This window comes from Vanacampus margaritifer, chromosome 6 (assembly GCF_051991255.1).
Source record: "Vanacampus margaritifer isolate UIUO_Vmar chromosome 6, RoL_Vmar_1.0, whole genome shotgun sequence".
Lineage (NCBI taxonomy): Eukaryota > Metazoa > Chordata > Actinopteri > Syngnathiformes > Syngnathidae > Vanacampus > Vanacampus margaritifer.
Genome location: NC_135437.1, coordinates 17,995,136 through 18,022,014, shown reverse-complemented (window position 1 = coordinate 18,022,014; position 26,879 = coordinate 17,995,136). Strand labels below are relative to the sequence as shown.

General features: G+C 36.1%; 1 protein-coding gene across 6 annotated transcripts in view; it reads left to right on the top strand.

Moving 5' to 3' along the window:
- The window catches only part of tln2b (talin 2b), a 119,395-nt gene that overhangs the window by 32,344 nt on the left and 60,172 nt on the right, over positions 1 to 26,879 (top strand). For all 6 annotated transcript variants that reach the window (XR_013294352.1, XM_077567340.1, XM_077567335.1 and 3 more), the window contains 8 exons: positions 9,319 to 9,489; positions 9,584 to 9,681; positions 9,811 to 9,940; positions 11,543 to 11,698; positions 13,138 to 13,280; positions 21,711 to 21,838; positions 22,111 to 22,174; positions 23,267 to 23,371. Coding sequence is in view for 5 of the 6 variants with exons in the window: in XM_077567340.1 (XP_077423466.1) it covers positions 9,354 to 9,489; positions 9,584 to 9,681; positions 9,811 to 9,940; positions 11,543 to 11,698; positions 13,138 to 13,280; positions 21,711 to 21,838; positions 22,111 to 22,174; positions 23,267 to 23,371 (960 nt within the window). In the remaining variant the exon portion in view is untranslated. The remainder of the gene's footprint in view (positions 1 to 9,318; positions 9,490 to 9,583; positions 9,682 to 9,810; positions 9,941 to 11,542; positions 11,699 to 13,137; positions 13,281 to 21,710; positions 21,839 to 22,110; positions 22,175 to 23,266; positions 23,372 to 26,879) is intronic.

Genomic DNA, 26,879 nt, shown 5'->3' with positions numbered 1-26,879 from the left:
TTCAGTGTCTTGAATATATAGTGGAATATTGAACACGCTTTTCTGGGATGCTGGTTGTTCAGATTGTGCAATCGTTTTTCACACTGGAAATTATACATTCAAGGATCACTATTCCCCATTAGAAACTTTTAGGGAATATTTTAAGAACATTTTAAATTGATTGGTTAGTCTCCAAGTGCCTGTTGAGACTTTAGTGCATGACTAGCGCACTTAGTAATTCAAACATGGTCGGAGATGTTCCACTTTTGAGGTTCTACTATGCGTCCAAAAAGTTGAATTAAGGTGGAAGTGAAGCTTAAACATTTATTGACAATAATATGTTATATATGACCTCAGTAGTCTAAAAAATGACATTCTGATTAATATTACATTTGTGGAATATGTGTGCCCACCCATTTTTATCCATCTCAGGGGGCGGCCATTTTGCTACTTGCTGTCGACTGAAGATGACATCACAGTTGCTTGGGTATCAGGCAACGACCAATCACAGCTCACCTGTTTTCTGAAGCTGAGCTGTGATTGATTCGTTGCCTGATACCCGAGCAACTGTGATGTCATTTTTCACTCAAGTGGCAAAATGGCCGCCTTCTGATATTGATTAAAAAAAATGCTGGATTTTATTGCATAACTAATATTCCACTAACACAATATTAACCAGAATGGGCTACCGTATTTAGACTAGTGGGGCTGCATAGAAGATATTGTCACAAATGTTTTTGAAGTTGACTAATAGGAGCTAATTCCTATTTCTGCCCAACGATGAATTGTGCCTACTGTAGCAAGAGCTCATTAATTTACATAATGTACATGGATGAAGAATGATGGAGGGAAAAGCCTTTGGTTGATTGTTAGAGCTGATTGTTTGCCCGTGTAATCAATAGGATTGTTTTTAAAAGCGCAACCTGTTTCTGTGGCATAACCTCTTAGCCGGATCTGTTTCCCATAGCAACTAAACACTCATTGCAATTTCCAGGGAAGAACACAATTTCCACAAAGATATGTTTGCCAGCACTTGCTGCTCTGCATCGATCGCCGCAAAAAAACGAACGGTGATAATCATCCACTGTAATAATTGCGTACACCGCCGCATGCAAATGTTTCAATTCTTCACCAACGTGCCACAATAAACTCCTCCTGATCTTATTAATGTGTTGAAGACAAGTTGACAGAATAATGTCTCTGCGGACTCATGTGCTACTTACATAGATTAAGGTTGGAGCTGTTAAATACGTGCATAATGATTTGCTATTTATTTGCCGTAAATCAAGCATGCCTTGCGCTCGTAATTAAGATATATTTATGGTAGCTGATTAAAACACAAAGTGTTGCATACAATTATGGGACCCTTTCTAAAGTGCAAAAAAAAAAAAAAAAAGATAGCTCGTTAAAAAGGTCGTTAAACTTAGAAGCAGATCGGACCAAAATAACACACCTAACCTTGACATGACTTGCTAATAATGCAAACTATTTTTTTTACGGCAAGCAAAACAAGAACTATACATATAAAAAGCAAAGCTTTTCAGCAGCCATGTGACTCACCAGCGGACTTTCTTTTCCTGTAAAGACATCTCGGCCTCAGGGGAGGCACAGTAGGCGTCCAGGAAGCTGACCTTGCCTTCAATCGGACTTGGATAAAAGGCCCTTGTTGGGCTCCGTGTCAGTCAGCGTGTTAAAACGAAGTAAAAGAAAAGCGAAAAGAAGGCTAGGAGCAGTTTACCCTCTTAACATATTATCAGTAGCTGTGAGACTGCTAGCAACATTCTGGAGAAATGCTGAGATTGGGATTGAATTTTGTCAATTAAAGACATTGACATATAGTATAACATGCAAAAAAAAAAAAAAGCCTGTAAAACCGAAACTAGGGATTGGGGTATACCAACATCAGTCATCATATCGGGCCAATACCGGGCCTTATTTCAAGGTCTTGCAATGAACTGCAAATTAACTCATTCACTGCCATTGACGGCTATTGACGTCAAAAATTCATTTGAACTATTTATATTAGTTTAACATTTTTTTCCACTTTTGTTAACAAGAGTATGAAAACCTAGAATTTTTTTTATTGTACATTTCGAACAGAGATAAAATTTGTGATTAATCGTGAGTTAACTAGTAAAGTCATGCGATTAAATACAATTACAATTTTTAATGGCCTGACGCCCCTGATTTATAATAATTTTTTATTTTTTTAAATCGCGTCAGGCGATTAATTTTTTTAATTTATTGCATGACTTCAATAGTTAACTCCCGTTTAATCACACATTTTATGTCTGTTCTAAATGTGCAATGTTTTTTTTCTAGGTTTTCATACTCTTGTTAACAAAAGTAGAAAAAAAATTGAACTAATAGCAATAGTCTATAGCCATCAATGGCAGTGAATGAGTTAAAAGAATATAAAATAACCATTCATTTAAAAAATGCTATATTGGGATGTGTCTTTCTTTAAAATTATCTGCCATTTTGGGGGGGGGAGTAGGACATTTTATGTATTAAAAGTACTAGTCGTATCGGTACTTGGGATCAGTTTGGAAAAAAAAGGAGTATCTAACATTTCTAGATGCAACTTGTGGCCAAGTTGGATCAGAATGAAACTCAAATGATTTTCCACTTGTTACCACACTGCTTGTTAAAATTGTGCTTTAATCAATGTCAGTCATGCTTGTAAACGATCCCACCAGGGCCGCTTTTAAACTCCCTGTAATCACTGCTTAAGGAAAACATTTTATTCATTCATGCATCCATCCAAAGCACAAAGATGCTTGTTTACTGCTCAGTCAATACTGTGTCTCCTGTGATCTCTGGATGACCTTGAAAATCATGTAACAGTGCGGGGGTGGTTCTGAGTTAGGTATATTTTCAATGAAATCAAATGAGCAGGATTTACGCAATATTAGAAACACCATGTAGCACCCTACAATGTAACAATTTCATGAAAATGTAATAACGCCTAAAAATGTCATAAAATGTGCACTTAACTCGATTAAGAATGTATTAAAAATCCAACAATGTAATAATTTCACCAATAATGTACTGATATTGTACTAACGTTTTTGCCAAAAACGTATTACATTATTAAATTAACTTCCAACACTGATCTCCATTTAAATCAGTCAAAATACACTTTAGGGGTTGAATTCAACTCTGAAACATTTAACACCAACATTTTAACACTACAATTTTTTTCTGTGAATGTATTTCACAGTCTAACATTCTCATGGCACTAAATGTAGAACATATATATTACATTTTTTGTCAAGTTTTTCCTGATAATTAAAAATGTTACTACAATATCAATCAGCATTTTTTTTTTATTCCATTATTGGTAAAATTATGACATTATTGGGTTTTGTTACATGTTTTTATCAAGTTAAGTGCAAATGTTATTACATTTTCAGGCAATTGTCACATTATAGACTACATACCTGATTGCATTCCAATGCTCATTCACTAAATAGTAAATAATTCAATTGAATACAACACTTAAATAATACAACTGAATAAAATACCTATATAATATTTTTAGGGAGGGGTATGGGTTGGTACCACAGTACTCATGGCAGCAGCTAATAGCAGTATAGGCCACTCTCTTGTGACTGTTTTACAATCAGCAGCTAGAAATTAGAAGAATAGAAAATTGCCATTAATTTCATGTAATTTGAAAGAAAAATGCTATATTGGGATACATAGGTGGTATCGGTGCTTTGTATCGGCATTGGTGACTATACTCTTGCTTGTATCAAACATCCCTAAAAAAAAAAAAATTTGCACACAACCGGAATGATGTGAATCTTTGTCACTTGACTGGCGTTCACACCAATCTTTCTGGCATGCATTCATATTGTATGATTGCCTGAATCTTGAGCTTCCACACATCTCACACGTCTCAGACAGTGTCAATCAAAACCTGCTATTATCTTTGTAAAACTGAATTTCTTCTGTAGCCATTGTAGCTCATTAAATTGTATATAATTTAATGGCAAGATTTGTTTGAACTAGTAATAATATAATCTTATTATGCTTAATGAATTTTGCAATTACCCTTTTGTTGCGTAATGGATTGAAATTGGAGGGATCAGTTTGCACTACTACTTGGATTCACTGCCATTGACGGCTATAGACGTCAAAAATTCATTTGAACTATTTCTATTAGTTTAACATTTTTTTCCCCACTTTTGTTAACAAGAGTATGAAAACCTGATGTCCCTAATTAAAAAAATATATAAAAAATTTGTCAGCCGATTAAAATTTGTAATCATAATTAATCGCATGACAGTTGATCACAAATTTATCACGATTTTTTATATCTGTTAAAAATGTACAATTTTTTCTAGTTTTTTATAAAAAAAAAATAAAATTAACTAAACAAAATGTTAAACTAATAAAAATTGTTCACATGAATTTTTTACGTCTATAGCCGTCAATGGCAGTGAATGAGTTAAAATACAGTAATGTTTAAAGGACATATCCTCCCACAACCTTCCATCTTTCACATACTGTAGTGTAGTCTTTTCATGTCAAGAGCTATACTGACTTTCTGTATAATACTCTATGATGACACACAGTGTGTCTTTGAAGGACTTATTTCCATCCTTATGCACACGATTCTGGACATAACAAGCCAACAAGTCTCGCATAAAGCGTGTGAGCAAGGCCGAGACTAAGAAGAGGTTTAAATGTTATCGAGCCACTTCCTTGTCTGTAGGGTGATTAACTGGTGGGGTAATCAGGCTTCTCGCTACTGCTGATACCACAGTCATTAAAGCTCTTCTCGCTCCAGATGGCTTCTGTGTTTCCCCGGTCCTCAGCAAGGTGATCTTTGCTATTTTCGGAAACGTTAAAGCAACAGCATTTTTTAAAACGTTTTTTTTTTTTTTTTTTGCAATGGTTTCAACACTTCCTAAAGCCACAAATGTCTTAGCTGTTCATTCAGAATTTTGTAGCCTGAAAATGGCTCATCATTGATGTTTTGATGACATCATTATCACTCTGGAGAAAATGTTTTTTTTTTTTTTTTTTTTTCTCTAATAGATGGCAATGTCATTGCCTCTGTGTGAGTTGTACCTTTCAACATTGTTGTGTAAATGTTTACAGAATTAGTTTAGTTTAATTGGTGAATAAAAAAAAAAAAGATTCAACTCTTGAAACCGATACCAAATACAGATACCACTAGTACATACAATTCCTCCAAAATACAATGACAGATAACTAAAGAAAGACCTCTATATCCCAAATTATCATTAGGAAATTTATGACAATTTTCTATTATTCTCATTTTTAATTCCTGATTGTAAAATAGCCACAAAGGGGTACCTTAAAGTAAGGCTGGTATCGGTATACCAATACCTGGTATTGGAAATCATCCATCCCTAACAAAAAAAACACAATATTGTGCACTTTTCTTTCCTTTTTTTTTTTTTTACATTATCGTGACTTTTTTTGTTGTTGTTGATTTTGACTCTTTTTCCCACATAAGAACAACATGGAAAAAAATTTGGGGGGGTTAGCTCATGTTTTTAGGTGTTATAGTGGACGCCATGATAATATGGCTGTAATGTGTTGTAAACTTACCAAGCTTATATGCAACATTTTTAACATGAACATCATGCAAATCAACTTGCGATTGTGATTGGTTAGTTAAGATCCAATCATGAACCAGAAGTGTTGACATCATCCAAATTATGCGTTTCATTGGCTTAGACATGTAATATCCACTGGCACCATCTATGGGTCTCAATGGGTTAATACTTTTCAAGCCCTTAAAGAAATGCTACTTCTGGGTAGTTACTTTTTTTTTTTTTTTTTTGCATGTTATTGTATGGTATAATTTAACATTTTATATTTGGTGGGATTTGTGTCTTGTTCAAGGCATTCCTTATGGGAGGATTTAAACTGACTCGTGGATAAAACTTCAAATATTGAGTATGAAATCTAAAAATGAAAAAAAAAAAAAAATTTTAATGGATGTATTTTATCATATTTATTGTGAAATTTGTACTGGCCCAGATCAACTTTCGGAAGCCTGACAGTCATGTAGTAAAATCCTGTAGACAGAATGTGAGTGTGAATGCATGTCAATATGTGCCCTGCGACTGACTGGCGACCAGTCCTGGGTGGACCCAACCTCCTTCCCACTGTCAGATGTGATCTGTGATCCGGCTGTAACCCACCAAGAATAAGCAGTAGAAAATTAACAGATGAAAATTGCTACCCGTGCTTGAACATGTACTTTGCTGTATTACAGTGTTAGCAGGAGGATGCTGGTGAAAAATGTTCTCTCACTTGAGTTTGCTTAGGGATTCTAATTATCGTCCAAGGTTTCATCATGTGATTTCGCTGGCTGAAGTGACGGATGATGCTGACAACATCATCCGCAAACGCCCCCGCGGTGCAGTAAACTTAAACGGATGCAATCACAAGGAACCTTGCTGATCAGTAAAGGCGGGTCTCATAAGAATTGGTCTACAGGAGAGTATGTTTGACCAGGAAGAGAATTTGTGCGTTTTTGTGTGATAATGTATGTAATCCCGGGCGCACGCCCATGTTGCGTTTTCATTCTGAGAACGAATGCTGCTTCCCCGGCCGAGTGTCTGTGGCAGCGCCGCATGCGACAAAAACTCCGCGGGGCCTCCTGGCAATCCTGTGAAAAGGCGAGCTCACGCGGTGCCATTAGCTTCTCTTTCTTTGTGGTTGTCTTTTCCTACTTTGAAATAAAGAAGTGGGTTTTGTTGACGAGGAAACCACGACAGAGGCGCACAGGCAGCCTCATTCACGACTTCATCAATATGGAAAATTGACTTTGCAGATTTTCCAGAAAGCTTCCTTGATGAACTGTGGCTGAGATCATGTCAGGTTCATTTTTTACGCCCCTCCCTAAATGTTGACTGCTATTATGGGAGTTATAACTAAACTTAACTACAACAATTTTCTGCTTAGGATGTTTATAATAACCAGTATTTTAGTGCATGGGGCTTAAGAGGCTTAAGGTAAAGATGGCCAAGCAGAAAAGGTCCCCCCCAGCCTGATTTGCCCATATAAGTCTCTGAAGCCCTGAGCCGCTTGACCTGTGTTGCAGAATGTGACAAAACACCCACTAATTTGTCTCACAGTGAAGTCTCGCTTGCGGGGTAGTGAGCAGGCTAGCCGCAAATAATGATGTGCTGCTGGTGGAGGAATGTCATTTTCTTTGTTTTTGTTCCGGTTATTCTTGCACATATTATAAAGGTTTTCCCGTATTTTCCCAGCGGAAAGTTTATCTGTAATGTTATGTACCTTGTTTGGGCACATGGTGGGGTGAGGCGAATGGAGGTGCACAACCCAAATTAAATTTCCCAGAGGGGCATACCTGTAATGATTTATTGTTTCCCTTGGGGTGTTTATTCCTTCTCTGTTTCACATTTTTAAATGTGCAAAATAATGTAATCTGGGCACACTTAAGAAAACAAACACGGGGGTTTATGCAGTGTACCGGTAATAATCGATTAACTAAGTCTCTCTCACAAGCTGATTAGCTATATATTTAGCTTGTGTGGTTACACCGTATTTGTGGTGAATGCACCTCAACGGAAAAGTACACTGCAAACATTTTCGCTGTGTTTTTACAGTAAATAATTGGATAAGTTATGCATGACTTTCACAGTAAGGATTACAGCAATAAACTGTGAAATGTACTCACAGCAATTTCCTGTCATTTCTTATCTGTTATTTACAATACATTGTTGTAAAAGCACAACTTTATTCTGTACTGTAACTGTAACTTACAATGCAAAGTTTTTCCAATGACGTTTTCTTCAAAAGCTTTTTATCTCGACAGTTTTACCAAAAAGTATGACTTATTTTACCTTAAACTTTACCATTTTCAGCAGTCAAAAGTTACTATACGGTATTTTCTAGAATTAATTTGATAACTTTTATTTTTATTTTTCATGTCCAATCATTACCCTTACCTCATTCACTCTCAGCCATTTTCAGTGAAGCAACCCCCTTTGCTCCCGGCTGTTTTACTGGATTTTGACAGATTTTGCAAGGCCCACAGAATATCGTGTTCTATTGCTACAAAAACATGGAACCTACCAAAAAAAAGATTAGACTCCCTTCTTTCATCAGGAAAGTATATTTCTATCTGTTTCAGTTTTGCACAAATTAGCATTAGAATATAGTTAAGTTTCATTATTATTCACAAATCAGTTTAAAAGGATCCTTTTGCAACATGGTCCTGGTTGATCTCTTTTGCTCTTTTGCCACCTGCTGGCCGTTTCTGTAATAACTATCATTGCTTTAAACGTTCTCTTCAGTTCAGAGGCTGCATCAAAGCCTTTTGCATGCTCAAGGATTTAAAAAAAAAAACATTAAAAAAAATTGAAATACGGTTTTGGGGCCATGGCAATATTTAAAGTAGAACTTTTTTATTAATTTGGGCGCAAATGAGTTAAAAACAAATGTTTCCACTTGCTGTCGACTAAAGATGACATCACCTGTGCTGCGAAAATAGATAACGACCAATCACAGCTCACCGTTTTTCTGGGTTTGATCAGCAAACTGAGCCATTATTGGTCATTATCTACTTCCTCAGCACAGGTGGAAAAAAATGTTTTTAAGGGTGTTAATTGTACATGAAAAATAATTAAGTTATCAAATTAATCCTGAACAAAATATTAACTTTTTACTGCTGGCTAAATTAGTCTAGTATCCCTTTAAAATGTATGTTTTAAATTAATTAACAACATATTTAGATTTCATGTCACAACTCAAACGGGGCCAAAATATAATATTTCTCCCCTCATTCACTGACCATTCCTATTTTTTCCGATTTAAGGTCCAATGAGCTCTACCGGAAGGGGCGGGAAGCGGTTTTGTCGTTGATTTATGTTTCATAAATCACGCAAGAATCTTCCAAATATGATCGTCTTGACATTTTTGGAGGAAGTGCCTTTGTCGTTCTCTTAGAGAAAAGGCAAATGGCGTCTTCAGGTTCAGTGTCGAAATTGGTACGCCATGTGACAAAAAAAAATTATACTGTAATAATACTGTTGAATGCTGTGAAATCCTTGCATTATTGCTGTGTTTCTGTGATATTACAGACCTTGTTGTGCTATAACAGGTTGGTTTTTTTTACAGCGGGATTTTACTGTAACGGATAAATGCTATAAAATCCAAGGATGCTGTAGTTTATACAGGTATTCATTGGGATATTAAAGGGAAATTAATTGCAACAAATCACTGTAAAATAATAAGTGTTAATTATTGTGAAATGCTGGTATTTTATTTTATTTTTTACAGTGTAGGCCTCCATTGTAAAAAATTCCCACTCTGTGTTTTTAGGTGTGTAGGTCAGCACGGCCATTATAGCCTCCAAGATGGTGGCTTTGTCACTAAAGATCTGCGTGCGCCAATGCAACGTGGTAAAGACGATGCAATTTGAGCCGTCCACGCCCGTGTACGACGCCTGCAGGATCATCCGGGAACGCGTCCCGGAAGCCCAGTCCGGACAAGGTGAACATACAATTGAATCGATCCAAATGTCATGATGGATGTTTATTCGTATCTACACGTTACATTCATCGTTTCGATTTGCGCTGTGCTCCAGCTTCCGATTATGGTCTTTTCCTGTCTGACGATGATCCCAGGAAAGGAATCTGGCTGGAGTCTGGAAGAACCCTGGATTACTACATGCTACGAAACGGAGTAAGATTAAGTAGTACAGCGTGAGGTGGAGAACTGTCATCTGTTCATGTATCTGTTAATGTGATTTACAATTTTACAGTGTGCCGTGCCATTCCTCTGCTGAGAAACATTTGCTCTTTTGCATCACAGGATATTTTGGAGTATAAGAAGAAACAACGACCGCAGAAGATCAAAATGCTTGATGGCGCGGTGAAGACCATCATGGTGGACGACTCCAAAACGGTCGGCGAGCTGCTTGTCACCATCTGCAGTCGAATAGGTGAGTGATTATCTTCTCCCAGTGCGGTTAATAAGAATCTTTTTCGACTCTCGTCCAACACTTAATTTATTCATGATCTATTTTATTTTTAGTCCTACGCGTAGCAGTTAGCACATGCAGTGTTTTATCATGTGTTGTTCAGTCTATACTCGGACAGCAGCATTTGTTAAGTAGTAAAAAGTGTTGTCGCTACACTGGAAAAAGTCCTTATCGCCTCTTGTTTGGAAAATGGCTACCATTTATCACATGGAGAAGATGAAGTATTTCTTCTATGGCCAAGACAACTTTTCCTTCCCTTCTCTTGTCATTTTTAATTACAACGTGTTGCTATCAGGTTCACAGAGGATTTGGCAATATTGGAAAATGTCAGTTTAGAGTTCAATGTCCTGTGTTAAAAATGGCGCCCCAGACATGATGACATGGGAAGACAATTATAGATATAACGTGTGTACAAAATGCTAATTTGTGAATAACAAATGTAAATTTGAGGCCATGAAATTGGTAAAAAAAAAAATACAAATTAAAAAAAAAGATGTGTTCCAATGAAGCATGGGCCAATATTAGATTCTAAGTGAGCATTTGAAATATTTGGGAAAAAATAAAATAAAAAATTCCCCAATGAACACAATCTATTTTATTTTTAAACAAAATGTGGAATATTTGGTACATTTAGAAACATGTACCAAGTAAAGTTTAAGTAAATAAATAAATAAATGTTAACGTTCTTTTTATGTGACAGTGGCCCATCTCTGTCGAGCTATTTTTAAGAACAGACCCCTGGGCTACTCATATTGTCCTTGGGGCTAACAAGTACACGCTGGCGCCACAGTAGTGGGTTCTACATGGTGAAAATGTTTGTTTTTCTTCTCAATCTGTGACGCTAATTAGGATAAGCGCTAAAGAAAGGGAATAGATGCATTTAAATAATCAAAGCATGATGGAATAATTTCCCGCTCTCCTTCCATTATGATGGGGCCGAAAGCTTGTTGAAATCCTGTTCGAGCCTGGCTTTTTTCTTTTCTTTCTGTTTTTTTTTTGACCGATTCTCCTTCAGTCCCCAAGCTGCACGTTAAAAAAGGAGAGAGCAATTTAAATCAATTAAAATGATGTTCTCATTTCCCTCCGTGCGCACATTTGTTGCCTCCTCTGCAAACCAAGTCTGTACATCACCTAGTATGCAATGTCTTTAAGGCTGTTGCTGTTAAAGCAACCTGCTTGTCAGTAGTAAATACCCCTTGGCAATACAGATTCTTGCAACAGCATCATTTTCAGAATGTCTTTGTAGCTCATCCCGAGGCCAAAAGAAAATGAAATCATAACTATCACTGTCTATCATGTAACTTTAACTCTTAGTGTTTCCAGTAAAGCTGCACCCAATTGTCCAGTACACAGCCACCGCTACCTTGCAGCAGTGGCTTCATAACTTCGTGTGGCTAAATTACTATTTCATGCGCACGTTATTGTACTTCATTGGGAGAAAAAAAACACTGAGAAATGTGAAAAAAAAACAAAATAGACCAGATATTTTTTTCCGTCGTCAACACGAGCCTGTAAAGGCTTCTCCTCCTCTGGGAGTCCTCCTGACTTACTTCCTGCTTTCAGGAATCACCAACTATGAGGAGTACTCACTCATTCAGGAGGTGTCGGAGGACAAGAAGGAGGACGGTTTGGGAACGCTGAAAAAAGACCGACCGCTCTTACTGCGAGACGAGAGGAAGATGGAGAAACTCAAAGCCAAGTTGCATACAGACGATGATTGTAAGTATCCTCCTTATTCAATAGGATCATTGCAATTGTATCGGATTCAATTTCCATCCGTTAAGTCGTTATTCAGTTATCTATCTAGTGTTTTTTTTTTAATTGAGTACTCAAATCTTGAGCAGCCCCCGATACCCATATCAACTACTTATTCCTATTCGAAGCATTTTTTCTTAAAATCGCATGGAAAATTTCTATTCTTCTTATTCCTGGTTCCTCATCATAAAATCGACACAATCACCAGTACCAATCGATATCTTGAAATAAGGCTGCGTGTCAGCTTGATAACGGTACAGGGTATCGGTACTTGCCAATCCTTAATTTCAATTTAGTGGAAGAAGTTTTAATGAAATAAACGGCTTATCTTTTCAAGAAAATGCCAATTAAAAAATATGCAACACACAATATAAATCGCTCAAAGTTTGCTTTAATTTCCGCTGGGGGGAAAAAATTTGCACCCTGAAAAAGATTTTGACATTCTCACTAATAATTCAGAGGATTATCCATTTTAGATGGTGTATCTATTAGTGTGCCCAGAAAAAAATATTCACATAAAAATCAAGATTCTCATTTAGTACGATTCAGAATTGATATAAAATATCCCAAAATGTATTTATTTTTATTTTATACTATAAAAGCTAGAAATTTTATAGCTAGCTACACAATAGCAGTTGTGGTCCATACGCTGTTTTTGTGGAAAAAGGCTCTTTCCTTACAATTAACTCATTCACTCCCAGCCATTTTCAGTGAAGCATCCCCCTTCGCTCCCGGCTGTTTTACTGGATTTTGACTGATGTGTGTGATGTGCAAGGCCCACAGAATATTTAGTTATTTTGCTATAAAAACATGGAAGCTACCAAAAGAAAGATTAGAGTCTTTTCTTTCATCAGGAGAAAAAAAAGTATACAGTATTTGTATCTGTTTTCCTTTTGCAGCAATTAGCATTAGAATCTAGCTACGTTTCATAATTATTCACAAATCTGTTTAAAACAATGGTGAAAGAACTTTTTGCAACGTGGCCCTGATTGATCTCTTATACTCTGCTGCCACGATCAATGCCTTCTTTATGCTCAACCATTAAAAAAAAAAAAAATTTTAAAACATATAAATACGTCTTTGGGAGCATGGTAATGTCTAAAATAGAACGTATTTATACGTTTTGGGGAGCAACTGAGTTAAAAGCTTGTCTTGCAAAGCAGACTGGAGTAGATCATCACAATTCTTTGCACATTCATATATTGAAGCAGAAATTATTGTCAATCAAATCATTTTGAATCAAAAATCTGAATCAAATCATGAGAAAGTCAAAGATTCCCACCCCTAGTGTCTTTGCCTGGTTAATTCCACCCTCATTATACTCCTCTCATATGCCATGTTGGTTAAGTGAGCATCTTCTTATATGAGTGTGTGGGTCAACACAATGTGTATTGATCGGGCAGTGAACTGGCTGGACCACAGCAGGACCTTCAGAGAACAAGGGGTGGAGGAAAGCGAGACACTGCTGCTTCGACGCAAGTTCTTCTATTCAGACCAGAATGTGGACTCGCGGGACCCCGTCCAGCTCAACCTGCTTTACGTGCAGGTAAGACTGTAGTATAGTAAGCTCTTAGAATTGGAACCTGATTTTGAATTGGCTCAGCCAGTTATGTACTGTTTACAGTCAATGTGGTTTAACTCATTCACTGCCATTGACGGCTATAGACGTCAAAAATTAATTTGAACTATTTCTATTAGTTTAACATTTTTTCCACTTAAGTTAACAAGAGTATGAAAACCTAGAGAGAAAAAATATTGTACATTTACAACAGAAATAAAATGTGTGATTAGTCGTGAGTTAAGTATTTAAGTCATGCAGTTAATTACCATCAACACTTTAAATCGCCTGACACGATTTAAAAGAAAAAAGAAAAGATTATTAAAAAAATTACGTCAGGCGATTAAATTTTTTAATCGTAATTAATCACATGACTTCACTAGTTAACTCACTATTAATCACAAATTTTAAATCTGTTCTAAATGTACGATAAAAAGAATTCTAGGTTTTTCACTGCCATTGACGTCAAAAATTCATTAGTTTAACATTTTTTTCCACTTTTGTTAACAATAGTATGAAAACCTAAAAAAAAAAATATTGTACATTTAGAACAGATATAAAATTTGTGATTAATCGTGAGTTAACTAGTGAAGTCATGCGATTAATTACGAAAAAAATTATCGCCTGCGCCCCTCATTTTTAATCATCTGTTTTTTTAAGTATTGTTTTTTATTTTTTATTATCTTTTATTTTTTTTAAAGAAAATATAACGAATTAGGGGCATTAGGCGATTAATTTTTTTAATCATAATTAATCCCATGACTTCAATAGTTAACTCACGTTTAATCACAAATATTATATCTGTTCTAAATGTCCAATAAAAAAAAATCTAGGTTTTCATACTCTTGTTAACAAAAGTGGAAAAAAAGGTAAACTAATAGAAATAGTTCAAATGAATTTTTGACGTCTATAGCCGTCAATGGCAGTGAATGAGTTAATAACAACATGAGAGAGGGCATTTTAACGCAGTAGCACATTAGCAATGAAGCAGACAATTACGAGTACCACATGGGTAGACGAGAAAATAAAGTTGCCAGGCAGTGTGACAGACTGTTTAATATATCGAGTCGGAAGATGTACTGTAATTTGCGTGATGTCTGAGCAGACAACTTAATGACTAATCTTAGAAGATGGAGTTAAGCTTCGTAAGAACATCCAGTCAAGTTATTTTTCTTTTTTTTCTATTCTTGTGTAAGTGTGGGTCGTCCAATGTTTATAAATGGCGGGCGCCCTGCAGTCACTGAAGGGTTCCCCGAGGGGTGTTAGCTACTCATCAGAGTTTGCACTCTGCTCACATCAGCACACTCCCATTAGCCTCTCCTTCCCCGGGGAGAGAACAGTATCCCACTGACACTCACGGAGCAGCAGACGCTCGCGCATGGAACAAATAGTTGCAACACACAACTTTAAAGGAAGAGAAAATGGATTTTGCTTCAAAGTAAAGTTAAAGTAGTTGTAAACAACTTTTTCTATTATTTTTTTTTTTGTTTGCTCTCCTTGCAGTTGTGCACTTTATATTAAGCCAATGACATGAATAGAACATCAGTAAATGAGAATTTACCAACAAAGGTAGCTTTCAAAAGGAAAGACGCTTATCTACTCAATCTGTTATAGGAGCCTCGAATATTGAACACAATCTGCAGCGGCACTCTGGCTGATCTCCAAGGATGCATGTCTTAAGTTTGAAAATTACTTTACCGCTGTTAGTTAGACCGAAAAAACATCTTTCCGTTGATTTATTTGTCATGTATCAGGGTCAGGGGTCAACTGACTTAGAGCAAAGGGAAGACAAAAAATTATTCATATATATATATATATATAGAGAGAGAGAGAGAGAGAGAGAGGGAGGGAGGGATAAACTGAACCCAAGAACAATCGTGTTCGGACTCACACCAAAAATCCCTTATCATGTTGACAACGATGAACGAGTTCCGGTTTGATTCGAAAATTCCGCAACTAACTACAGAAAGGTTTTTCTTTTTAGTTTAAAATGGCTTACCTGAACTAGAATCCTACGTCGCATTGTGGCCAAAGGTAGAATCCTGGTCGATTATTGCACCTTTTTCTGCTGTAAATAGTAAATCCTTGTTGTTATGGATACTTCGTCATCTTATTATTATTATTTTTTTTTTTTCTTCTTTCTTATTCTTATTATTTCCGATTCTTATTTTCTTCTTGTTTGTCTTTCTTCGCAGGATTCTAGTTTGCCGGTGCAAAAATGATTAGGAAATGGGGGATTTTGGTTCCAAGTCCAAGCTCTGATTTTAATCTATACTAATCGTAACTGAGTATAAATCGCAAGACCATTCAAATTGTGAAAAAAAAAAGTTACTTACAGTCTCAAAAAGATGGTAATACTTAGCTAATTCGAGGTCTCACGATACGCTAACATTGACAGGTTCCGCTTTACATGTTTATTAGTAAATAAAGACTGTCTAGACGTGTAGCTAATGCGTAGCACGCGCAACACTCAACAATAACATGAGCACTGATGCTAACTAGCACTAGCAACATGAAACGTGTACAGGCTGGTTCACTGCTATTATACAGGGTGTCCATAAAGTCCCTTTACCATTTAAAAAATGTATTAAAAATGCAATTGATTAGATATTTTATTCAGATTTGTTCTATTGTATTCAGTGTTTAAAAAAACACACAGTGTTTATCATTACTGACCTTAAGCAAAGGATTACTGATGCCATTGCCACAATTGATGAGGCTATGCTACAGCGAACATGGCAAGAAATCGAGTACCGTCTGTGCTTCGTGCAACTAATGGTGCCCATGTAGAAGTGTATTAAAAGAGGTAAAAAAAAAAAACTTTAATAAACGCTGAATACAATAGAACAAATCTAAATAAAATATCTAATCAATTGCATTTTTAATAAATTTTTGAAATGGTTAAGAGACTTTATGGACACCCTGTATGTTCCAGTAACAGGTAATCTAGTATGGAATTTACTACTTCCAAGTCTGTGTCATGACAATAATCGAGACTTAGCTTTAACAAAGCTAAATGTCCATTTCAAGATCACCAGTACGACTGTGGAACCAAAGTGTTACATCGTCTCTTTACATTTAGCCAGCTCGCCTGCTGTTCTCATCTCTCATGTTTTTGCCTCAATATTTTCCTTACCCTCCGCTTTCCTTCCCTTTCAGTTCATGTGTCCACTCCCTCTCTATCTCCCACACACTCTGACATAATCACACACACACACATCCCCACCCCGGCGCACACACCGCTGCACTGCAACGCAGAGTCATATTTCCTCTCACAACAACAACTCCGCCTCCTGCCCCTTCCTCACTGTTGCCCTTCTCCATTTATCTCTGCCTCATTGTCTACAACACACTCTGATTGTTGCGCTGGCAGATTATGTCGGCTCTTCACGTCGGAGAGGCTGTAATTTGACGTAGTGTTAAAAAAGCGCCAGAAAGACCCAGAAGAGAGATCATTATCCAAGTGGAACAAACCCCGGGCTTCCATTAGTGTGATTCTTTTCTTTGCTGCACCCTTTTTTTCCCACAATTTTCATGTGATCACTCCCTCTGTTTTCCCCCTCTGACGTCAGTATTGCTCATTTGTGTTATTTTCAACAACTCTAGTTTATGGAGGTCTTTTTTTTGCCTCTCCATTGTGATGACTCAACCATTAGCTAAGATGTTTCTTAATCATTTTGTCCAATGTCAACAGACATCTTAGGTAAGACTGTAGTATAGTAAGCACTTAAAATTGGAACCTGATTTTGGCACCAAATTAGAATTGGTTCAGCCAAATATGTACTGTTTACAGTCAATGTGGTTTAACTCATTCACTGCCATTGACGGCTATAGACGTCCAAAATTCATTTGAACTTTTTCTATTAGTTTAACATTTTTTCTACTTTTGTTAACAAGAGTATGAAAACCTAGAGAGAGAAAAAATATTGTACATTTACAACAGAAATAAAATGTGTGATTAGTCGTGAGTTAACTATTAAAGTCATGCAGTTAATTACCATCAACAATTTAAATCGCCTGACACGATATAAAAGAAAAAAGAAAAGATTATTAAAAAATGACGTCAAGCGATTACATTTTTTAATTGTAATTAATCACATGACTTCACTAGTTAACTCACTATTAATCACACATTTTAAATCTGTTCTAAATGTACGATAAAAAGAATTCTAGGTTTTCATGCTCTTGTTAATAAACAAGAACTCTTGTTTATTTATGCAGGTCTTTTTTTTTGCCTCTCCATTGTGATGACTCAACCATTAGCTAAGATCAGAGGTGGGCAATCTCGGTCCTCGAGGGCCGGAGTCCTGCAGGTTTTAGAGGTTTCTCACTTCCAACACAAGCTGATTCCAATCAGCAGGATCGTTATCAGGCTTATGCAGAGCTTGCTGATGAGCTGATCATATATCAGCTGTGTTGAAGAAGGGCAACATGCAAAACCTGCAGGACTCCGGCCCTCAATGCCCACCTCTGGCTAAGATGTTTCTTAATAATTTTTGTCCAATGTCCAATGAAGGCCTCATCCCTCCTACTACGCATCCGCTCCCTCTCTGTCATGTCTTTGCGTTAAGAACAGGATAAGCCAGCATGGCAATAACTCCACCCGAGAGTACTACTCTGCAGCGTCCACTCTATTGCCTAATTTTAGCCAATTCCCGCAGCAAACTGGTAGTGACAAGATCTTTTATTAGAAAAGCTGGGCCAGACGAGGAATTACTGCGGGAATTTGTCAGCTAAGAATAACTTCTTTTTCCACAGTTCATCAGTTTTTGTTCCAAAGGCGCTACTTGGAGAAAAGAAATATAGTACAGGAAAGTTATAATAAAACTCAAATATTTAATCTCATAATTTTTACGAGACTTTTAAAATCAGTTCAGTTCGCAAGGCACAGGATGAAAAAAATGTCATGTACAAATATTACAGAATGTCATACTTGCCTGTGAGAAATTGCCAGTTAGCATACAAAAAAATGCAATATCAGATTTTTTACAGACAATATGTATCAAACATATATTGTATATGACTATAAAATACAATTTTATATTGAACAAACTAAAAGTACAGTATGACAAAACTATCTACTATTCTAGCTATTCTTACATTGATCCATCAAAAAAGTTGCTTTAGTTGTTTTCTGTATTACCGAATCTGATTGGGGTGTAACAAAAACTGGTTAGAACCGGAAAATGTTTTTTTTATTATTGTTTTTTTATTTGAAAGATGCAAGTGCATCGAAGCGAACTAATTTGAATCGTTCCAATTTATTATATATCTAGATATGTATTGAATCTTCTTTTATTGGAGATATTTAACTTATTCACTCCCAGCCATTTTCACTGAAGCAATCCCCTTCACTCCCGCGGCCGTTTTACTGGATTTTGACTGATTTTGCAAGGCCCACAGAATATTGTGTTCTATTGCTATTAAAATATAGAACATACTCTTCTTTCATCAGGCAAAAAAATACATTTCTATCTGTTTCCGTTTTGCAGCAATTAGCATTAGAATATAGTTTCATCATTATTAACAAATCTATTTAGAACTACTAGAGCTTTTTTTCAACATGGCCCTGGTTGATCTCTTGCTGGCCATTTGTGTAATAGCTACTATTTCTTTAACTGTTCTTTGCAGTTGAGAGCCTGCATTAAAGTCTTCTGTATGCGTTAGCATTTTAAAAAAAAATCATTAAAAAAATGTATAAATACGTCTTTGGGACACTTAAAACGTTTAAAATAGAACTTATTTATATGTTTTTGGGGGAACAAATGAGTTAAGTTAGAAGGAAACAACACTTTTAAAGTCCTGACAAGTTATTTCCAATGTATGTAAAATGACAACAGAATAATAATTGCATCATACCATATCGAACCAAATCAGTCAAACCGAATTGAATCGTTCCACTTTCAAATTGAACCTTTCTCGAATCTTTTAGAAAACCGTAATGAATCGTCTTTGTGGAGAGGAACGAATCCCCCGTATCTGAGAATAAAATAAGAAAAAGTCATACATAGGTACTGAGATTGTAATATTGTTCATACTGTAGTTTGACGTATTATATATGAATAAATAAATACATAAATATTTTGGGGGGATTTGGGATATAAGCAGGGCAAGTTTATGTTGAAATCACAATTCATACACAAGGGAAATTCATAGTGCTTTACAGCTGCATACAATGATAACAAAGGCAAATGTAAATATTTTTAAAAAAAATTAAATCAAAGATTTTCTTGCAAAACAAAATAATGAAGTCTTTTCCCTGCTTATTTACTTTCTCATCAAGTATGCTGAGCGAGCTCTGCTGTCAGTTGCTTCGGGTATCCCCGTTTCAGCATTTCTATATTTGTACACCAACTGTGCTTGGGTGACCTCAGGCTCTTTGCGTCATCGTTTGTGACGTCTTGTGCTGCATGCACTTCCTTTTGTCAAGCTCAGGTCAAAAAGCCACACAATCACAGTGGCCTGTCACTTCCCACATCTGCCAAGAGAAAACTGGTGGGACAAAAAAAACTAACAGACGTATGGATGCTGCAATTAATTATGTTCTCGCAGAATTGCTCACCGTTTCCTTATTGAATTTGAACAGCGAGAGGAGTTTCGTGCATTTTTATCTGGTAAAGATGTTTGCGCTCCCCCCCTTAAGATGCGTCGGAAGACGAAATTTTCATCCGTTGCCTTGATTGGTCAAAACAAATGTGCAAAGATGCCGCATCGTCCAATCAGCTCAAAGTATTGTACAGCAAGTCCCGCCTTTTCCGAACGGGTCTGCTTCGTGAAGTCGATTGAATCACAGTTATTATCTGGCTGGCGATGTTAGCAGTGGACATGATATGTCTAAACTAATAAAAACCCATGATTTGGATGATATCAACACTTCTGGTTCATAATTGGAACCGAGCTAACCAATCACAATCGCAAGTTTGATTTGCATGATTTTCATGTTAAAAATGTTACATATAAGCTTGGTAAGTTTACAACACGTTACAGCCATACTATCCTGACGTCCACTATAACAAATAAAAACATGAGATAACCCTAATTTTTTCCAAGGGGTTTGATTAACTCATTCACTGCCATTGACGACTATAGACGTCAAAAATCCGTGTGAACGATTTCTATTAGTTTAGTTTAGTTTCATTTTTTTATGAAAACCTAGATTTTTTTTATTGTACATTTATAATTATATAAATTATATAAATAATAATTTATAATGTATTTTTAATGTATTTTTTAAATTAGGCCTGTCAGGCGATTACATTTTTTTAATTGTAATTAATCACATGACTTCTCGCAAATTTTATGTGTTCTAAATTTACAATTTTTTTTTCCCTAGGTTTTCATACTCTTGTTAGCAAAAGTGAAAAAAAATGTTAAACTAATAGAAATAGTTTGAATGAATTTTTGACGTCTATAGCCGTCAATGGCAGTGAATGAGTTAATAAAAACTTAGTTCTACACTACTTGAAAATAAACAACCACAATTGTTCTTACTTTGGTTGAGTCTGATCGATTTAGAAACAAAAAAATCTAATTGTGATTTATTTATTTATACTCAATGTTGCAATGACAATTTACTATGCTTTTTTTTTTTTTTTTTAAATATACAGTATGATTATTTCCAGAGTTTGAAAATGTCATTTTACTACATTCCGATTTGATAAATCATTCAGGCCTACAACGCAACTGCAAACAGTGACCTTCGACCTCACGCATAACAATGCACTGGAGAGTGCGTCACAGACGATAAGCACGCGTGAGGGATCATTTTTCGAACATCCCGGTCTGCAAGAGCTTATGTGCTCCGCTGTGCACCGCGCTGGGGAAAAGGACTCATGAGCACAAGCGCGGGAGATTGTTGTCCTCATTACAGTCGTAAGCCGCCGACTAATTGTTCACTTAAGTAATGAGACATAAGAACGAGTCGCATGTGAGCATTCGGTCGGCTTGCCGGCGCTAAAAGCACAGACGGAGCCTTTCTCACTATCTGCAATGCTCTCATCTTTTCAAGCATTAATTTTGCAGCACTAAACTCGAAAGCAGGAGAGAAAGCCGGCTGGCCTCTGGAGAGAACAACATACACACTCACACAAAACCCTTTCAAGGATGTCAACAAAAGCTGCGCCCTTTCTAGCCGCCTTTATTTTCATGTTGACAGCCTGGCTAAATTGTCAAATGCACCTTTTTTGCCTAATGGGAAAAACACAATCGCAAAATGGATTCGCTTTCGTTAATGGTCGTTACGCAACGCAGCGGAGGGAGGATGATGAAAGACGGATGTGTGTGTTTTTCAACATGGAGTGTGCTGTGATAAGTAGATGAAGACGATAGCTTACAAGCATTTGGAATCAATTCTTGTGCCTTTTGTGGTGGTCAGCTACATTTACTACTTTCCCCTCCTTTTCCTGGTCTCCCCTCCAGGCCAGGGATGACATATTGAATGGATCCCACCCCGTCTCCTTTGATAAAGCCTGTGAGTTTGCCGGGATCCAGGCCCAGATCCAGTTTGGACCCCACGTGGAGCACAAACACAAGCCTGGATTTCTGGAGTAAGCATTTTGCAATCAATGATTACGATCGCTCTCGACGCCATTTTAAATGCTCACTTCCCAGCTGTGCATGTAAGATGATGTGTTTTCCCTTACGTATGTAATTTCCTCTACTGGAAAACTCCAGGCTGCTATCAGCTGTTCCAAATGTTTTTTGCTCTCTAGGCAGTAGGGCAAGAATGACCTCATATGTTGAGCTTTGTTAAGAGAGAGGGAAATGCCTGTAGCTCAACAACAGCAAGCATGTAAAAATGTCATCTCTCTCCCCATAGCCTGAAGGAATTCCTGCCGAAAGAATACATCAAGCAAAGAGGGTCGGAGAAGAAAATATTCCAAGTACGTACTACATTGTTTAGTGGTGGTGTGAATATTACCGATAATAAAACTGTTCAAATAGATTTACTATTAGGGCTGGGGTGGGGGTGGGTGGTTATCGAATAATCGATTCTGAATCGATTTTCCTTTTCGAGCCTGTTATCGATTCAAAAAAATCAATCAATTATTTTAACCCATTCACTCCCAGCCATTTTCACTGAAGCAACACCTTTCACTCCCGGCTGTTTCACTGGATTTTGACAGATTTTGCAAGGCCTACAGAATATTGTGTTCTATTGCTATAAAAACATGGAAAACGTGGTATCTGTTTCCGTTTTGCAGCAATTAGCATTAGAATATAACTAAGTTTCATCATTATTCACAAACCAGTTGAAAACACTGGGGAAAAGAGCTTGTTGCAACATGGCCCTGGTTGATCTCTTATACTCTGCTGCCACCTGCTGACCGTTTTTTGTAATAACTACCATTGTTTTAAGCGACCTCTTCAAGTCAGAGGCTGCATCAAAGCCTTCTGTGTTATACGTTTTTGGGACCATGGGCAATACGTTTATGGCAGCAAATAAACATATATATCTCCTTTTCCCATAAATTTGTAAGAAAATTTAATTTTACAAGCCTTTTTTTGTATATTATGTTTTCTTGAAATTTACTGTTCACATGAATTTAAAATTATTCGTTTACATTTATGAAAGACCTGACTTATTGCAATTCATAAGGTTTTTTATTTATATTTACAATTATTGTATTAGAATTATGAAAATATTTTCGTCTCATCCTTGCTGATGTCAATGTTTGTATAAACTAAATAATTTATCCAGTTACTGCCTGCGCAAATTTTAATTTGGAATTAAATGTTTGTGGAGCTTTTATTATGTCCTTGATATTTAAGAAGAATTGATGTTCCATAATTAATCAATATGAGATTGAATTGAAGTGAATCGAAATCGAATCGAACTGAACTCTTGTGAATCGAAATCGAATTGATTGAAAGAATTAGACTCAATACCCAGCCCTATTTACTATATATTGACAATTTTAACTAATGATGAATTAGATCCTGGAGAATGTCTTTTGATCTTCTTCTCTGTGCAGGATCATAAAAACTGTGGAGAGATGACAGAGATAGAAGCTAAAGTGAAATATGTGAAACTGGCCAGATCACTGCAGACGTATGGAGTGTCATTTTTCCTGGTGAAGGTAAGGACCCAATGATGTCCAAAGCTATGCCCATAAAGCAGATAGTGTAACATATGAATGTGTATAATAACTATAAATATGACATGTTGGAGTCATTTGAAAATATTGTCTTTTGAAGGGTGTTTGAAAAGTCACTATGCAATCTTTCAGTATTATTTAACTCATTCACTGCCATTGACGGCTATACACGTCAAAAATGTATTTGAACTATTTAATTTAGTTTAACATTTTTTCCCACTCTTGTTAACAAGAGTATGAAAACCTAGATTTGTTTTATTGTACATTTAGAACAGATATAACATTTGTGATTAATCATGCGTTAACTAGTAAAGTCATGCGATTAATTACGATTAAAATTTTAATCGCCTGACGCCCCAAGATTTTAATAGCCATTGACGGCTATAAATGTCAAAAATTCATTTGAACTATTTCTATGTATGAGTATGAAAACCTAGAAATTTTGTTTTATTGTACATTTCGAACAGATATAAAATTTGTGATTAATCGTGAGTTAACTAGTGAAGTCATGCGATTAATTACGATTAAAATTTTAATCGCCTGACGTCCCAAGTTTTTAATAGCCATTGACGGCTATAAATGTCAAAGATTCATTTGAACTATTTCTATGTATGAGTATTAAAACCTAGAAATTTTGTTTTATTGTACATTTCGAACAGATATAAAATTTGTGATTAATCGTGAGTTAACTAGTGAAGTAATGCGATTAATTACTTTACTTTATTAATTAATTAATTAATTAGAGTGTACAGTGATTGTCCAAACACACTCTATAATACCTGATTTAAAGCCAAGGTTTATTTAATAATGACAATTCCGCCAAGGTGGAACTGGTAAGCAAATTTTAAATGCACCCTATGTGTTCCATATTATACTTATTTCTGCTCACTGATACAATCACAGGCAGGTACAGTTAGAAATTGTAACCCAAATCACATAACACATCGACAGGGTTGTTATTCGCTACAGTAAATAATATTAGTATATCGTATCGAGGTAACGTTGTGCAATAATTAGGGATAAACTGATTATTGGCCGGGCCGATTATCAGTGCCAATATTTGGCATTTTGACATTTGACATATTATTACAGCATGATTGAAAAGGTTCTGTGTATTTTTCGTGTGAATTTTTCACGAGGACTTTTAAACATGTCAGCATCAGACACGCTTATTACAACTCATTTCAAGCTTGTAAGCAATTCTGTCATTCTCTGGTTTCTCTTGTGCGTTTGACGAGGAAACGTAGTGATGGAGGATTCAAAACGTTGCTAAATAATTCAAAGAAACAGCAGAGACTCAAACACACCTGGGTTTGTTGACATGAGGTCTGAGAGTTTATTGTAGCCTTCCATTTATCTTCTGTCAGCCTTTAATCACCACAGGCTTTTGTTTGGCAGCGGCTCTTTCGCTGTAAACATCACAGATATGAAAATATTGTGCACAAGCGCTGTGTGCGTTTGTGTGTGTCAGCGCAAAATAAAATCTCCCCGTTGTTGGGTTTTTCCTGTACGAGCATGTTTGGAAACCTTCACCAAAGTTCCCCTTGTTAAAATAGCCAAATGCCCACTTAAGGAAGAAATCCAACTAGAAAATTGACAATGACGCTCATGTAATGAAATGGAAAACAATAATAAACCTGTTTTATGCTGTTATTATGCACATTACGTTTCTTGGTTTTCTTGTGAGTCGTTGACCTTGATGCTTTCCCAATGAGTGGCCTTTTTGTTTTTCTCCGAACTCTTTTCAAAAGTGAATACTATGAAACTGCTTCAAAGTGCCTCAATCACAACAAACTAATAACAGTGTATATATATATATATATATATACTCTCCCTATATATGTATATATATATATATATATATATATATATATATTTTTTTTTTAAATCACTATGGTTCTGTCCATTTGGTTTTTATCACCTCATGGAAAATTTATATTGTACAATTAATAAGTTAATCATTATAGTTAACAATGTCTGACAATTAAAACTCTATCCTTCATCCAATTGGACAGAATTAGCAGCGTGTATGCTGCGCCAGCAGCTGTTAATGCCAAACCAATTTTTATTTGTGCCTGAGCCAGATTGAGCATTTGACAGTGATTTTTAATTAACACTCTTTTAACATTTTTAACATCTCGGAGCTCACGGTTGTATTTTGAATCACTTTCAAATTGAGTGTGTTTGCAACTGTGTCATTTTCACATACTGTACATCACTTGACATTTTAAAAAAAAAAAAAGTAATTTAATTTGAGCTGCTCTTATTCATTAAAAGCTGAGTGTTAAATTACATACAAGGATTCTTAGTAGTGGTAGGAAGATAAATTTTCTGTTTTTTTTATGTTGGATCTTGGCATTTTTTGTTTCTGAATTAAAGCAAAAGTCAACCCCAATTTCTTTATTTTACAATAATATGTTCTGCACACCCTCACTACTCTAAACATAATATTAATTCATTAGTAAAATCTAACCGTTTTCATCCATCTCCGGGGGCGGCCATTTTGTGACTTGCTGTCGACTGAAAATAACATTACAGTTGCTCTGGGCTTGGGTAAGGACCAATCACGACTCAGCTTGTAAACATCACATGACCAAACTCATTTAACAGGTGAGCTCAGGTAGCAACCAATCACAGCTCGCCTGTTTTCTGAAGCTGCGCTGTGATTGGTCTTTACCTGAGCCCTATGCAACTCTGATGTCATTTTTAATCAACAGGAAGTGGCAAAATGGCCGCCGCCTGATATGGACCAAATGTCATTTTGCTGCTTATTTAATGTTCCTCAAACGCAGTATTAACTTATTTGCTCCCCAAAACGTATACAAACTTTCTATTTTAAATATTGCCGTGGTCCCAAAGACTTATTTATATGTTTGTTTGTTTTCAATGTTTATTATGTTAGAGCATGTGTTGCAGCCTCTGACCTGAAGAGGTCACTTAAAGCAATGGTAGTTATTTAAAAAATTTAAAAATAAAAAATTCAATAAAAAGAGTATAAGAGATCAACCAGGGCACCAAGCTTTTTCCCCCACTGTTTGAATAATGATGAAATTTAGCTATATTTTAATGCTAATTGCTGCAAAACAAAAACAGATACAAATATACTTTTTTCCCTGATGAAAGAAGAGACTAATCTTTCTTCTCATGTTTTTATAGCAATAGAAAACAATATTCTGTGGGCCTTGCAAATGCAGTCAAAATCCAGTCAAACAGCCGGGAGTGAAGGGGGTTGCTTCAGTGAAAATGGCTGGGAGTGAATGAGTTAGAATGCCATGTTTAGACTAGGAATGTAACAATATCCAAATGTCATGATACGATAAATATCACGATATGAACCTCACAATACGGTATTATCACAATATACACAATTATCAAAAGCTCAGGATACTGTATTAAAATGAACAATATTGTTATTTTAAAAAAAGCTCATATTGGGGGAAAAAGGTACAAATTGTGTTTTTTTAATAGTGACAAAGAAATAGGCTTGGCC